Source organism: Chaetura pelagica, unplaced genomic scaffold (genome assembly GCF_000747805.2).
Source record: "Chaetura pelagica isolate M959 unplaced genomic scaffold, ChaPel_1.0 scaffold39, whole genome shotgun sequence".
Classification (NCBI taxonomy): Eukaryota; Metazoa; Chordata; class Aves; order Apodiformes; family Apodidae; genus Chaetura; species Chaetura pelagica.
In genome coordinates this window covers 2,342,348-2,358,437 of record NW_009954614.1, presented here as the reverse complement: position 1 = coordinate 2,358,437, position 16,090 = coordinate 2,342,348, and the positions used below count along the sequence as shown (strand labels likewise).

Below are 16,090 nucleotides of genomic sequence, written 5' to 3'. Positions count from 1 at the left end.
GTCCCGCGGCTCAGGGGCAGGTTTGGTCGCCATTCATCTTCATCTGCGAGTTCCCGTCCCTGCGGTGCCGGGTTTTGGTCCATGAGAAACTCGGCCAACCTGAAGCAGCGACGGATACTCCGTAGTGAAGCGTCACCTGCACCAACCACGCTTCACCTCCCTAGGGCTTCGTCCTGGAAATTCATCGGGGAGGAACGAGGAACCCACTTTTGTCCCATACGAGGTGGCAGGTTGGAAGCGATTCCAGCTAGCCCGGGAATTCTCTTTTCCCTTCTCACATTTGGTCCACAGTGTTTTAGAAATAGAATAATATCAATGAAGTGCACTTCTCGACTTGAAACATAGGTGGAAAACCAGGATCTGGTTGTAATGGCCCCAGTCCTGCTCAAATATATTCCCAGCCTACCCTCTCTAGGCACATTTTTGCCTGCGAGCTGCCGTCCTGCAGCCCTGCACTTGAAGGCTTTCGATGCCATTCCTCACATGGCAAAGACGACGCATATGGCTTGTTAGCATTATCCCAGCTTATGAGCCTGGAATGACTGCATTCGTTTGCTCTTATTTTATTCTCATTTGGCCTGTGATAAATGATTTCAAGTTTCTTTTTTTTTTTTTTTTAAAATTGTTTTGAAGTTTACCTAGATTTAATAGTGGCCAAAAATTTAAGCCTTCAGTCCAAAATTCCAAATGTATATTCTTGCTTCTCTCTGTGTGTGCAGATACATATATATATATACACACACAAGCACAAACATCTCTTTGGCCAGAACAGTTAGACTAATACACAAGGTTAAAATAGCTCTATCTGACCCCAGTAGTATTCCCTGTTTACAGAATGCATTTCTCCAAAACATTAAACAGCAATACTTTTTAAAAAGATCCAATTTCCTGCAGGCACATGTTTTTGTTGGGGTTTTTTTGTGGTTTTGTTTGTTTGTTTGTTTGTTAGTGTTTTTGTTGTTTAATGTTTTGTGCATACAGATTTTAAGGTAGCTATGTACTTCCTAAAATAGCACTCTGGTAATTGGTTACTGTTGCATTTGTTATAACCACCTAAACGGACCCAGTCTTAAGTATTAACCTTTCAACCAGTCAGAAGTTTCTGCAAAGGTACATGCTTTGCTATACCAAGTAGATTGGCTTCTGAACAATTTCTTCAGGGAAACAGAAAATCCAGGTTCTGATTGCTAACTACAAATCTCTGGTTGATCTGGGCTGTATTAGTTTCAGATATCTCTTTCCCCTCGTTTCCTACTGCAACAACAAACCTAAGGCAGAACATTATCCTGACAGCAAAGTTTGCAGGAGCCGGAGGCCATCGATCGGCAATAACAAGTACCACCTTCTGAAGTTTGCTGTTCCTGGACATGTGCCTGATCCTGACCTGGAGGTTTTTACCACGAGCTTAGGGCCAGGCTGCCTCCAGGCATTCCTCTGGCTGCTCTGTCTCCTGGCACCCAGCCTCCTCACATTTGGACTACTGGCTGCTATCCACCCTCCCAGATCCTCTCAGGGAAGCTATGCTGCTTGCTGCAGAGGATTGTGAAACATGTTTCCTGTCACCATTCTATCTGAGGTAAAACACTTTCAGATGCAATGGCAATAAGGCTCAATGCTAATCTGTCAAAAAAAAATCCCAGAACAACACCCTCCTACACTTACATAAACAGTAACAAAACAAGCCTCTAAAATCATGAACAGGAACAAGTTCATTCAAAACCAATCAATCATTGTTAGGAGAAAAATCCACTATTGGTCCTTAAAGAAAAAACAGACCAAAATAGAAAAAGGTTTATCATTTACCATGCAGATGCAATACGTTGAGGTGGGTATACATGAGTGATCATTGCTCACTGTGGTACATGAAGCACTTGCAAGGGATTCACAGCTGCTCTAACATAGATATAACTGCTTTCCATGGGATGCCAAAATGCTCCAGTATTCAATTAGCATACATTCCTTATTGTCAGATGCTGTCACAATTCTTATTGGATGCTTTCAAGCACAATTCAGCAGCAGGATACATCATGTCAAAAAGCAGAACAGGACCATTATCAGGCAGATGTTTGACATGATGCAGCATGTCCATCAGCCAGGGGCACACAGCCATCGCTGGAAAGGATTTTGACAGGATACTGTGTGCCAATGCTCTAGCACAAAACTAGCATGTTCCAAAAATAGGGACAAATTCACCTCTGGCATAAGTAGAAGTAACTGCAGTGACTTCATTAGATTTGCATCCACTTATGTCAACAGTGAGTTTGGCCCGTGATCTGGAATTTACAGAAAAGAGTGGTAAGTGGCTGCATTTTCTGATATTTGCTATATTGCTTTCTACTCTGAGCATTCAAGCATCATGAAACAGCTGGGGTAAAACTGCCACCTTTCTCAACTCTCCTTTCCACCCCACAAGAGGCAGCATCAATTTTCCATTTTTAGCACCAAAACAATACCTCAGAGTACACAGAGGGTCACTTTTTTTCAGAAGCACAGGAAGTTGTAAATTTGGGGATTTCACAAGGAATTTAAAAAAAAAAAAAAAAAAAAAAGTAGGAAAGAGGATCTCTGCTTTCTGCCTCCCCACTATTTCACAACAGTAGCTTCAAGTGCTAGGTGCTCAAGAACAGTGGCAAACTGTAAATTTTCAGTGGCAATTAGAGTAAAAGGACAGCATGAAAAAGCAGCCAGGTTGAATGAAGTGTGAGATCTGATAAGATTTGTAGATTTCTTAAATGGCATTGTAGTTTATTGTTGTCTCCTTTCATCACTCCAGAATGAAAAGCACAGCTTGGTAGTGCAGATGGATCACACTGACAAAAGGAGAGGCAGGGAACAGGCTAAGGTGAGAAAAGAGAGGAGAAAGAGAAAAGAAAGAGAAAAGAAAAAGAAAGAGAAAAGAAAGAGAAAAGAAAGAGAAAAGAAAGAGAAAAGAAAGAGAAAAGAAATCACTGACTGTATTTTGAGTAAAGTTCATTCATCTTTGCTCTGTATTTTAGCTTCTCAATTCTATCAGGCTACACCGATTCTTGGACTAGATGAACTTCAGCAGTGCTAAGAGCAACCATGGAAATAAAGACCACAAAATCCTCACAGAGCACTAAGTAAGTACCACAGCCAAACACAACTTGGTACAGCAGCTATGCGGGTTGTAACATCAAGGGAACGTGACTTGTCTGGTACTCTGTAGTTCTGGAGGACAGAGGAAGAGCATAACGATGTGGTGGAACTCTGCACAGGCTCTTCAAGAATGTGTTTGTCTGAGTTGAGATGAGCTTTTCCCACTGGAGTTGAGAGTGCTCGCTACATCCACAGATCAGAAAATTTATGTAGAGGTCTGAATAAGTGCTGGAAAGCAGTTGCAAGCCTTTTAAACTTTTTGAACAATAACTGCAAGAAGTAAGGGTCCTCCTCCCTTCCCACCACTCTGCAATTATTTCCAAATGTTTATTTGAGAAGACAACACTCGGTAGAGCTAGCAGCTCCAGAGAGATTAAAACAAACAAGTGCTCTCCTTTAACCACCCCACACCCCCAGCCCTGTCCCTTGTTTCACTTTGCAGGCACTCTGTAAGTATTTAAATAATTGGAAGCCACACCCTAGCTAGCTGTGGCTTCTATTTACAGACAAAACCCCTTGGCTTTGTTGTTACAGTCAGCTCAACAGCCAAAATCTTAACGTTATTTTTTCCTAAAAGAGAAGATCAAACCTGACAATACCAGGTTACCAAGGTTAAGATACCTGCATCCCAAGCAAATAATCATCAGGCATTTTCTATGCCTTATATACAAAGGAATAGGAAGGGTAAAAATAACATTTGTTCACAACTGGCTAGGAATTCTCTGATGAGATGGATTAAAAAAAATTAAAAAATCAATTCTGATGAAACAGCATTTTAGAGGAGAAGACAGAATGTTGACAAAAACTCTCTAAAGCAAATTAGGTTTCTGGTGGAATTTGCCACACAGGCTTCTAAAGGTTTCACACCAACTGACATGATGCTGCATAGTCCAGCTAGGGAGTTTAGGTTGACCTAGGGACTCAGGGGCTGCTAGGCATTTTCCTGTAAAGCAGCAGCACTATCACCACCATGATCTACACTTTCCAGAAGATACAGTGTAAGTTCTAGAAGTGCAGGAGGCACCAAAGAGCTCCAAAACTCCTGTGCTGAGCTCAGGCCCTCTGTGTGCCCCAGGGAAGATGCACAAGACAGAGGCAGGCAGGCACTCTAATTCCTGAATGGAATGGAAATATACTTAGACTGTCCTGAACATCTGGGGAGAGAGAGAAGGATGAGAATTATTTCCTTTCCTAAGGACAAAGTTTCTCTCTATTTTTCTCCTTTTTGCTGCAATTGCTCCAATTTGAAACAATATGAAAATTGAAGGATTGGGTGTTTGGGGGAAAAGAAAAAAGGAAAAGAAAAGAAAAAGAAAAAGAAAAAGAAAAAGAAAAAGAAAAAGAAAAAGAAAAAGAAAAAGAAAAAGAAAAAGAAAAAGAAAAAGAAAAGAAAAGAAAAGAAAAGAAAAGAAAAGAAAAGAAAAGAAAAGAAAAGAAAAGAAAAGAAAAGAAAAGAAAAGAAAAGAAAAAGTGTCTCATTCATTCCATGCCATTTTCATTCATATAGCACCTTGAGAGTACAGGAAACAGGCCTAACATTTCCATGATAAATATAGCAATTACACACTCACCACCAAGGTTTTGACCCCTCTGGAGTAGGAGGCAGCACCTCGTGTGTGGCAAGTACATTACCCTGGGATTTTAGAAATTGCTTGATTCAAAAAGCAGTAAAATACAGCGCATTACTGACCAAAGTTATGATCATGAGTTCCACAGCAACCTCTCCATACAATTTGAGGATCTGGACAACTCTCTAGTCATCTCCTTCATATTTTGTACTATAAGCAAAGCAGCAGTGTCAATTACAGCAAATATCTTCCTTCAAGCCACTAACAGCTTTCACATCTCACGCCTGTAATCTACAGAAAATAGATCAAGGACTGTTATTCATTTTAATGCCTAAATGCATTATATTTATTCTTGTTATAATATTTTCTGTTACCACAGAAATATTTGGCTCCCAAAGAAAAAGAGAGAATTGTGTCAAAAGTCCAAATTCTTCCTTGAAATGGAAACATTTTTTAATGTCTTTAATGGAAGATATGCATTGGAATCCCAGGGCACAATCTGGCTCTAAAATCCTCCATCTATATTGGAATTTTTCACCATGTCTTTTTCATAATATATTATTAGACATGTTTCCATCTCTGCAGTTAAATTTTGGGGCCCTGTTGCATCTGTGAGGGAACTGCAAAGCAGCTGGGGAGTAACTGAAGAAGCAGCAGAAGACTGATTGAAACCTTCAGATGCTGAATGTCACCTTTTTCTTCCATCCTCCTCCTCACAGGAAAAAAGCCCATTGCAGTGTTCCCTCAAACTTTCAGCTGGTACAGTAGCTGGCCCAACACAAGCTTGAGCATAGACTCACTTCCCGCTCCCCCTGCCAAACTCAGGCTGCAGCAAAAGTGGTGAATATGAAGCAATTGAGGCCGAAGCCCTGCAGTTCCCAGCGACTAAAAATCCTGGAAGAATATGAGTTTATTGTTCTGCAGACTGGAGACCAGTGACCAGTACATCGATGCTGACTGACACTTTGCTTGGCAATGAGTTCTGTTGTCATCAGCATAGCCACTCACAGAATATTACAGTGGTCCTCCAGCCTTTGAAACACCACCTGTAACTGCTGAATGGCATCCATACAGACACTTTTTTGATGGATTAGTCCAAATACAATGTAGAGTGTCTGCCAGTTTTATGCAGCTGGGGGAAAGCCGACAGTGCCTGGCCTGGCTTGAAGCCCATAGCAAAACATTAGCTCGGCAGCACATTTAGAACAAATCTGAACCAGCAAAGTCAGTTAGTAGCAAAGCATGTTTACATCAGCTAACTGCAAAGGTTTTGAACCAGCCAACAAACCCCAAGGTAGGGTTACAGCTTTTGATGAAATGTAAGCTATTATTGCTATTAAATATATATATATCCTATCTCTTTGCTTACCTTTGCTTCCCTTCATGTCAGCACAGACACTTGTGTAGGACAGAGATACCAGTACAAGCTAGGGCTAAATCAGTAAAATGATGATCATAACATTTCCACCCCTCTCAAGTCAAGATGTTGCAATCTGCAGGAGAACAGGAATGATTTTACACTCTTGCCTTCCCTTCAGACCTCTGTTGTAACCACAGAGTTTTGTTACCAGATGTAGTAAATCCATCTTTCCCAGGTAGGCTACATCAGATAATTCCTCATGAAACAAAGTCATTGCATATTACATCCAGCTCAGCTGAGATGCACTCATATTACTTGCACCTTCTTTTCCTTTGCTTGAAATAAGTGGTTTCTATAATAATTCAACTAGTAACCATCCTTATGTTTTACTGGGCATGATTAGTGACTATAGGAGCATGTCATGAACACTCTTGTTTGCAGAAATGGGGCAATGCAAATCCTTTCTTTGTCTTAAATGACAGAAAGCATTTACTACAAGAAACACAGCCATGCATTTAATACCACACACCATTTCCCAACTCTAAATACATGTTAAACGCAAATGAAAAGTTGTTTTGCTCCTGCAACACGGTTACCTAAATGGCCTTAATAACAAGTGCTTGGGGTCTTTTTTCACTCCTTTGCCAAGAGTGTACATTACAGTAACAATTTAATTTGTTCCTATGTTAGATTACTATAATAATCAAGACTGTCAGCATTTCCCAGTTTCTTTTCATATTCCTCATGATCTCATTATCATAGGCTTTTCATTAGCTTTTCTTTGCTCACCAAAATAATGCATGCATATGGAAATGGCTGAAAAATAGTTTTAGATTATTACCAGTCTCTTGGTAAATAAAATGCAGCTATCAATAACACCTAACCAGTTCTTATCAGTTGTCTATGGAATCATTCCTTTTGCATCACAAAACCATAAATACTCCATATGAGTCAGAAAGCAAGTATCTAATTCTTAGTGAATTGATATTTTGTATAGTAAAACACGTAAAATGTTCATATATAAATGCACTAATTTCCACAATGACTATGTGAGCTATCACAACTATTTCTTTTAGAGTTTTAGATACAGAGGCTGTGGGCTCAATGCACTCAAGATCCTAGCTAGAAGTTTTGCCATGCAGGCATGGGCTTAAGTCATGCAGCATTTTTGGTCCCCTGTAGGGAGCAAGATTCATTGACATGATTATTCCCCATGTGATGGGCATTTCTTTGATATAGAATGTGATGCCTCAACAAAAAAAGAAGAGGTCTTCAAGTGAGCAAATCCAGTATGCTGAAACTGGAAAAAGCAACTTAAAGAGGAAGTAGATCACTCATAGTGATGAGACTTCACTTCCTGGAAAGCCAGAGGGTAGGGGCAAATACAGTATAATGTATTTTGCTTGCACCAAAGATAAAGCAAACTAGTGAATAGAAATAATATTCCCAAAATCAGGGATAAGAGAGCTGAAGATTAAGCTCCATTTCTTTCTCCCAAAATGGAATTTTTTCACCAGTTACAGTCCTTACCCCTATTCATACACATGCACTAACTGTAGTGTCTAGTAAAAATGTTGTTCTTCTGTCTTAAAGGAAACAAACCATATGGGTTAAGAGCCTGGCATAGCTACTATAACTCAGCACGAATAAACAACTTAATTCTCCAAGTGTATCAGCACCATAGTTCCCATGAGCACCAATAGTTTTGGTGACGGTTTCAGGTTTGGGGATTTTTTTAAAACTTGCAGCAATAAATTAGAGAGACAAGAATTAGTTAACAACACTGATACTAAGCCAGGGCACTTGAATGGCACACTACAGTTTATTTCAAAGGTATCTTTACAATTTCAGTGTAGAGAACACTGTGGAATCTTTTTGGGGAAACACAGTCTTGAAGCCTTTAGTTTTGTGAAGATGTACTAATTGCCTTCCAAACAAGAGAAGGCTGCAGCACTGGAGAGTGAGCCATGCTCTTTTACTATCAGCAGCTTATTCTTTCCAGGCCTCTCTCAGAGGTATTAAACACTAACATTTTTTGTTGCTATTGCCCTCATATCCCAGCCCAAACAAGCAAGCAGCAAAGAGAATTTGCTCACCTGTTCTTGAAATTCTTGTAGAGAAATCTCAAGAAGTAACATGGGAAGGATACACAGGCAGTGATGGAGAAACTTGTCCTGTTCTGGGCCAGGAAGCACAGCAACACCCCTTGCTGACAGCATTTTCCTTGGAAGGAGAATAGAAGTCTGTTTGCCTCCTCTGTCCTTACAGCTAGCCCCTGGGTCCAAGTCTACTGCCATGTTAGAGGTGGTGAAGTGCCTCTGACTAAAGGCAACTGTTTCTTCTACCAACAGCATCTGCATATTCCCAATCAGGGAACACTTTAATAAGCAGCAGCATCTAAGAAGGTGGGCTGCAGAGTTCTAATTAAATGGCAACTGACATATTGCTTTTCAAACTAAGCATCCAACTGGGATGCTCAATGTAGCACACATGGTTTGTAAACAACTGAACAGAGTGCTCCATAGAGCAGCCCTACACCATTTCTACTATGAAATGCTGCAGAGACTCCCTTCACCCTTGTAACACATGATCTAACGATTCTCTGGAGGAGGAATTGAGGCTGATTTGCAGCTCTCTCCAATAAGTTAACTCAGTTAAGTAAGACTTCTTAATTGCCTGCTCTTTATTATTTAATGCATAAGAAAGTTAAAAAAAAATCCTTAGGGCCAGATCCCAGAAAGGTACTTTGGTATCTAAGCAGGCAGCTAAGAAGAATTCAGCTGCAATTACAGTGATACAAAAAACCTCTGCTCAGCTGCTGCCCAACTCTGTGGGCTCTTAAACCTAAGTAGATACCTATTTCAATTTTAAAGTTCTCCAGGTGCCCAGCTTTCAGCTTCTGCATGTGCCAAGAAACACTTCATTCCTGACAGCACTGAGGAGGCTTGTGTCAGCCCAGTGCTGAGCCAGTTGAGAGCCAGGAGAAGCCTGAGACGTTTCAGCTGTGATGAAAATTTTTCTGGTGGACAGAAGCATCTGAAAGCCTACCAGTATCTCTTGAATGAGTTATAAATATAGTCAGCCTAATTATAAATTGTAATGTAACAAGCCAACAGGCCTGCTCAAGGACATGTCACAGTGACACAATGGGAAGCAGTACAGCAGAGAGGCAGTCCTACTGCTCTCAGTAACACTCAGAGCTGCAAATTATGATGGACAAATGAGACCAGTACTTCACCTATAGGAAGGCACAAAACATGCTTTTTAAAAGCTTGCATCTTCTTCCTTCAGACCAAAGTGTGAAAATAAATCTTTTAAATTAGCTGAACTGAGGTCAGACTAATGTTTGAAGATCATCAGCTGCAGGGTCTGAAAGCATGGTAGCCTTATAGAATCATAGAATCTTAGGGGCTGGAAGGGACCTCGAAAGATCATCTAGTCCAACCCCCCCTGCCAGAGCAGGGTCACCTAGGGTACATCACACAGGAACTCATCCAGGTGGGTTTTGAATGTCTCCAGTGAAGGAGACTCCACAACCTCCCTGGGCAGCCTGTTCCAGGGCTCTGTCACTCTTACAGTAAAAAATTTTTTTTCGGATATTCACCTTGAACCTCTTATGCTCCAATTTACACCCACTACCCCTTGTCCTATCACTGGTCATCACTGAGAAAAGCCTACCTCCATCTCCCTGACACTCACCCCTTACATATTTGTAAACATTGATGAGGTCACCCCTCAGTCTCCTTTTCTCCAAGCTAAAGAGACCCAGCTCCCTCAGCCTTTCCTCATAAGGGAGATGTTCCACTCCCTTGCCCCACTTAAGAGTCCTGCCAGGAACAAGGATGAGATAGACAGGAGTGAGGATGGTACTTTGTACTCACACATCCCAACAGTGGTTTTATACATGACTCGTTTGAAAAATTTTGCTTACCCAATGAATGGCATTTGGTCCATGCAATTTAGATATCACCATTTTGAAAAAGTTAGTTGCTCTCTTTTGCCACAGAGTTTTATTCTCACTGAAATCTGCTTGAGAGTGATGGAGCTCCCTCAGGACAGCATCTGGGATTGAGCTACGTTCCACATACACCATCTAATACAATTTATTGCTTTATTTCATTAGTTTGCTGTGAACTCAGGTAATGCATTAATGAAACGAGATAGACACTTGACTTGGTAAATACAGAGTCAGAAGAAAAAAAATAATTAGGTAAGAGCCTATAAAAAAAGATGCTTCAGAAATTGGGCAGCTGCTCTATTCTTGATTCTCTTCATTGTGCCTCAGGATGGACAGACAGACTGCTAGATCTCTTACATGCATTAGGTCAGGTTGGATGAGGCTTTGTGCAACCTTGTCTAGTGTAAGGTGTCCCTGCTCTCAGCAGGGAGGTTGCAATCTGATGGTCTTTAAGGTCCCTTCCAACCTTAACCATTCTATGATTCTATGATTATTGCATTTTGTAAAGTTTGGGTATAGTGGAGAAAAATGGCAAAGATTAAATGGTAGTGTTAACTTTACTGTTTGTCTTCTGACACTTTAAATCACTTAATGTCACATTATACAACTGGGAGTTTGATTAGTTTGAGAATTAATGCTATGTAAGAAAAAAAATATCCTTTAGGCATGTTGCAACATTTATAAAGGTAATTGTTCTTTTCTCAGAATATTTAACCTTGGCAGAGATACTCCCCTTGCTTTGAATAGCATCTGTATAGTAAACAGGGAGTAGTTCTGATCTATGCTTCACTTGCTGTCTCAGTCAGCTCCTGGAGATCGCTCCAGGATATTAGAGAGACTTCCTATTGCTCCATACTGAAAACTAATTGGAAACAAAGCCTGTTTGGCATGATTTTTCTGCCTCTCCAAAGTGAGGGTAGAGCTCCCAGAGCTCTAGAGATTCTTTACAGAAGACAGAACTTTCTGCAGATAAAAAGAGAACAGCTGCCCCCAGAGTCCTTGAAAGAGTAACAGTAATTGCTTCCATCAGATACAAGAAATTGCTTTCTCTAAAATATACACGACACATGTATCTATTCTCGTAAATGAACCAACTCTTCCCCTTCACACCTACACTACACCTCTCTTAAGATCATGTAAACATTAGAGTACACAGTTGGAAGGTCTCAGATATTACAATAGATTTTTTTATATTGCTATATGCAAGGAATAGGCTTGGTGTTCTCTGAGTGCTAGTATTCATAGCCATAACTAACATTTTTGATGTGCAAAAGAGAATAAAGTTGTTACATTTATTCATGGCTTTCCCTCCCCCTCCAAAAAAAAAAAAAAAAAAAAAAAAAAGCAAGAAATCTGAATGCACATAATTAATGTAATTAATTTTAACTTAGTCATATCAGAAAGTTAAGCCATTGCATATAGTTAAGCACCGACACACACCAACACATTACTTACCAGTTGTCTCACTATTTATTATCATAGAACCATAGAATCACAGAATAGTTTGAAGAGGAAGGAACCTTAAAGGTCATCTAGTTCCAGCCCCACGGCATAAGCAGGGACATCTCCCAGTAGATCAGGTTGTTCAGAGCCCCATCCAACCTGGACTTAACGCTTTCAGGGATAGGGCTTCCTCAGCTTCCCTGGGTAACCTGTTCAGTGTCTCACCACTCTCACACTAAAAAATTTCCTCCTAATGTCTAACCTAAATCTCCACTCTTCCAGTTTTAATTCATTACCCCTGTTGTCTCACTACGAACCGTTGTACAAAGTCCCTCCCCACCTTTCCTGTATGCCCTTCAGGTACTGGAAGGCCACCACTATACGGTCTCCCCAGAGCCTTCCCTTCTCCAGGCTGAAGTCCCAACTCCGTCAGCCTGTCCTCATAGGAGAAGTGTTCTGGCCTCCAGATCATTTTTGTGGCCCCTCTCCAGACTTTCTCCATGAGCAACGTGTATGGTTCTGAATTGCCCAAATGACAGCTTGAGTAGGATTTCCTTGACTTTCTCTGTTTAGAGCAGCCTTAAAAGGCTGTCGGAATTAAACTTGTTGAGAACATGTGTTTTTCATACAGAATTGCTGAGTTGGTAACCCTGAAGCTTCTTGGTAGAGGCATTCTATTTCAGTGGAATTTCTTTACTGTAGCAAGCATTCAAAACACATCACGAAAAGAAAATGTCTTGTCAAATTGCAGACACCAATTTTTAAGAGAAGTTAATGGTCAGGAATGCTGCCTTACTCATTCTGCTAAGTTTTGGCGGCAATGCAGCTCACTGGGTAATTAGTCTGATACAGGTACTTGAAGGAGAAAAAGAGCACGCACAGCAGGGCTCAGAGCTCATCAAAGCAAGACTGGAAACCACCTTCTAGTTGTACAGTGCTCACCAACCTTCTATTAAACAACCGAAGCAAATGACCACTGTGCTGGTTGGGATTCAGAGACTTGGCTCTACCAGTTACTTGCTTCACTCAGGCAGCACAGGTGAAGAGAGGCTCTAGGGAGACTAGATGACAGAAGCATATAGGCAGCAACAGAGCTACTCTTCCATGTTGACATAAGAGGACAATGTGAAATGAAGCAGGATTGTCATTTCTGGCAGTCCAACACTTTGGTTTGGTACTACAAATCACTTTGCTTTTGAATAATTTTGCTTAGATGGTCTCAAAGTAATATGGTATTTTCAAAAGGTTTTGTGATGTGTTTCTTGTTCTCTGACCTGGGATTAATTCCATGGATTATGGTAGTCAAGATAACAACAGACTTAGGATGCTCTCAATTATTCTTCATCAATAAAATATATATGAAAACCTATTTTTAATCATGCCAATTCAAGACTACTTCTGTTTCACAGGGTTCCTATTTTCAAACACAGTTCAGGTACATATGCTAGCTCTGCATCTCCTAGGCAGCAGGATCTAGTGCACACAAGTACAAGGATTCATTCATTCTCTCCAGCGTCTTCCCAAGTGTAACGTCTCCTGAAGCAAATGGAGAGAGATTGCAGAACTGTGCCTTTAACTCATTTATACGGTGTAGATCTCTCCGACAGCGATCAGTCATTCTCGAAAATTGCCACTTTTTCTCTGGTGGTAAATTTATCAGCAGGGAACCAGCCAAAGTCCAGACTTGGACTTGAAGGAAACACCAGCTGCCTCCTCAGGATGTAGGTAGGAATCTGAAAAAACATAAGAAAAAGTGAGCACCCCTTCATGCAGGACAATGGGCTTCGTGAGGAAAGGGATCCATCAGAGAAACTCTCTTGCACGCTTCAAGACACTGCAAATAAACCTATCTCCTTTTTAAGAAACAAATCACGTTTATACATACAGACAACGCTGACGAACCTTCTAAGCCGTTGTTTTTTGCTGCTGTAATATCGAGCTGTGTCCACTAGATGGACGTCATTTTCAAGAAGCTGAAGGATTGGGGTCCTCGCTCGGTTTAACACCTCCCTCCAGCGCTCGGGCTTTCCTGTGGAACACTTACCAGGGAGCTGAGGAGCGAAAGCTGAATCTATTCATCTCCATAGATGACCTGATCTGTCCATTCCCACACTGCCAGTGCTTTAGCAAACACAAGCATTGACTGTGACTGTTTCTGGAAGGTTGGCCACGAGGTAAGAACTGATGGCTATTTTCTCAATTTTAATAACCCAGTTATAACAAGGCACTATTTCTGGGTCTATTGCCATCAAAACTCACGGGTTCGTGTGCTTCTAAAATCATAATTCAAAATCAACTTTCAAAAAAAATTATCTTTATGAATGAGCCCATCTGGGACTTTGGGCTTCTGAGCTTTGGGGGTTATTCTGGTTTTACCCTGTCGTAGGTTTTATTTGGTTTGAATTGTTTGAAAAACATCATTTGAGCGTTTGAGTGTAGCTGTGAGAAAATACTTGTTTTGCATTTCAAATAAAAGGCAAGGAGTGTAAAATTAACAACAACACAACTCAAAAACTAGGTATGTAAACCCAGCAAATCTTGTGTGGTTTGGCAAAAGAATACTGGAATAAATAAATTTCCTTTTTTTTACTGCTTTAGGCTTCTATTTGGCATTATACATTCAGGCACTTTGGAAGGCACATGCAAATACATGGCTCTGCTTAAAACCATACATATTTTAAAACTAAGATTTGACTTATAAAAGACTCTTTTGAAATCACCTGCAAAATAAGCCTAGCTACTGCTGGATCAGAATGCCACCTGGCTTCAAGAGCTAAACTCCTTGATGGATTTCTCCAAGAAATCCTGGAACACACTGAACATCTGAAAGAGGCATTTTGCAACAGCAGCATGGAAAAGCAGGGCAGGCTCAAAGTAAGAATGAATTAGTAGTAACAACCCATGGAAAACTGCAGGATCAGAGACTTGAGAAATTAAGTTTATGAGATCATCCAGAAGTTTCTTACACGACTACTACTCCCACTTTAGGGATTAGGTTCTGGTTTATTTCAGCAAAGTGCTTGGTTTATCAGAGCACACATGATTTCGTCAATCAAAGATTTGGCTCACAGTATGAGCTGCCCTGAGTATGAATTAGATGAATACCCTGATAATTGATACTACAGAGCACTACTCACTTGTGAAGTTCCTGTTTGCAGCAAGGCAGTGTGGTGCTATGTAGCTACTCAGCTTGTGGGTATTTCAGCTGCTTGTTCAGCCAGCAAGCCTGAGAATGAAGGTAAGGCCTGTAGCAAGACCTGTTGGTATTGAGGGACAAGAGAGGGAAGTAAGAGCACAGTGAAACGAGCGATCTGAGGGCATCACATGGCAGGGAACAAGAAAGATCCTAGTGGGAAAAGTAAAGAACGTAGGGCACAGGCCTGTATAAACAAAAGTCATTATCCTAAGGATCACGGAACAATTCATTAGTGGACCAGTCTGCATCTAGCATGGTTTTCCAAAAAAGTGACAATGTCAAAAAAGCTTCCATAAAAAGCTGTTTGTGTAGCTTGCAGAGAAAATATATAGTGGATATAAATTCATATTTCTAGACCACTGCCCTACAATCTGGTGTTTAAATCAGTAAGCTTTTGAAAGACAAACATCCATTTAAAAATCAGTAAACCTCCAGGCTGCAAAATTGTAATAAAAATGGATCTTAAGAACAATGGTTCCAAAACCTGTGAAATTAAATTGGTTTTATATATGCTTGTTCTTCCTATAGCCTTACCTCTGAATAATAATTTCATTTCAATTGCATCAGCAGGTTTGTATTGTTCTTCCAAGTAAATCTTTCATATCTCAGGCTAGCCATGAATAATTTTTCTCAAATGAAAAATCAAAACCTGGACTATTTTAGCAAGTAATATGACCACTCGTCCCCAAGGGAAATAAAAATACTGCTCCTAACGGTAGTCATATTGAATTATGCTTTTCCGTGCTTGGTGAGAGGAAGTTGCTCATCATGGAAGGAGAAATTCAGATGGTGACTCTAACCCATGGTGTTCAGTTGAGCTGTGGAGTAATTGACACCGACTCTACAGGCACTGCATCAGCAGTCTCCTAAGTCAAACCTGAATATTTTTGGGAGCACAGGAACTACAAGCATCACAGAAAGGGAAGCTAGTAAAGTGTCCATCTCTGAAAAAGTACAGGAAACGTCTGAAAATTGTCTGACTTAAGTGTTGGCGGGACAGCTTGAGTAGGAGGAGGAGCCAGACTTCAAGAAGGAGGCTGTGCCTTCTTGGGTATAGGTAGATAAAACCACTTAAAGTAAAATAGATGTAAGTTCCTGATAAAACACATAAAATGTGATTGTAAAACAGTCTCTTAAAGTATCAAAACTGTGAGTAAGTGTTATTCTATATTGCAAGAAAAATACCTTTTTTTTTTTTTTTTTTTTTTTTTTTTTAAGCTGGGAATAAAACACTGAGCTTAAATCAGTTCTGAGTAAAATTCATGTAAATTTAAAGAAAACCTACTGAGGATGTGAGCAGATGCTGAAGAAAATATCTTATATGATTAAAAGTGAGTAATATGGATGTGCTAAAGTGCTGGGGAGTAGTTGCCACAGGATAGTCAATGATACGATATCAATCAAGGGTACAGCAGAGAAATCCACAATGACAACTTACTCATGGAAAG

At 40.4% G+C, this 16,090-nt stretch overlaps 1 protein-coding gene across 1 annotated transcript in view; it reads right to left on the bottom strand.

Annotated features, from left to right (window-relative positions):
* Nucleotides 1–8,405, bottom strand: part of VGLL3 (vestigial-like family member 3) — a 33,251-nt gene extending 24,846 nt beyond the window's left edge. The window contains exon 1 of the mRNA XM_010005523.1: nt 8,142–8,405. Within this exon, the coding sequence (XP_010003825.1) occupies nt 8,142–8,405 (264 nt within the window). The remainder of the gene's footprint in view (nt 1–8,141) is intronic.
* Between the last annotated feature and the right edge of the window lie 7,685 nt (nt 8,406–16,090).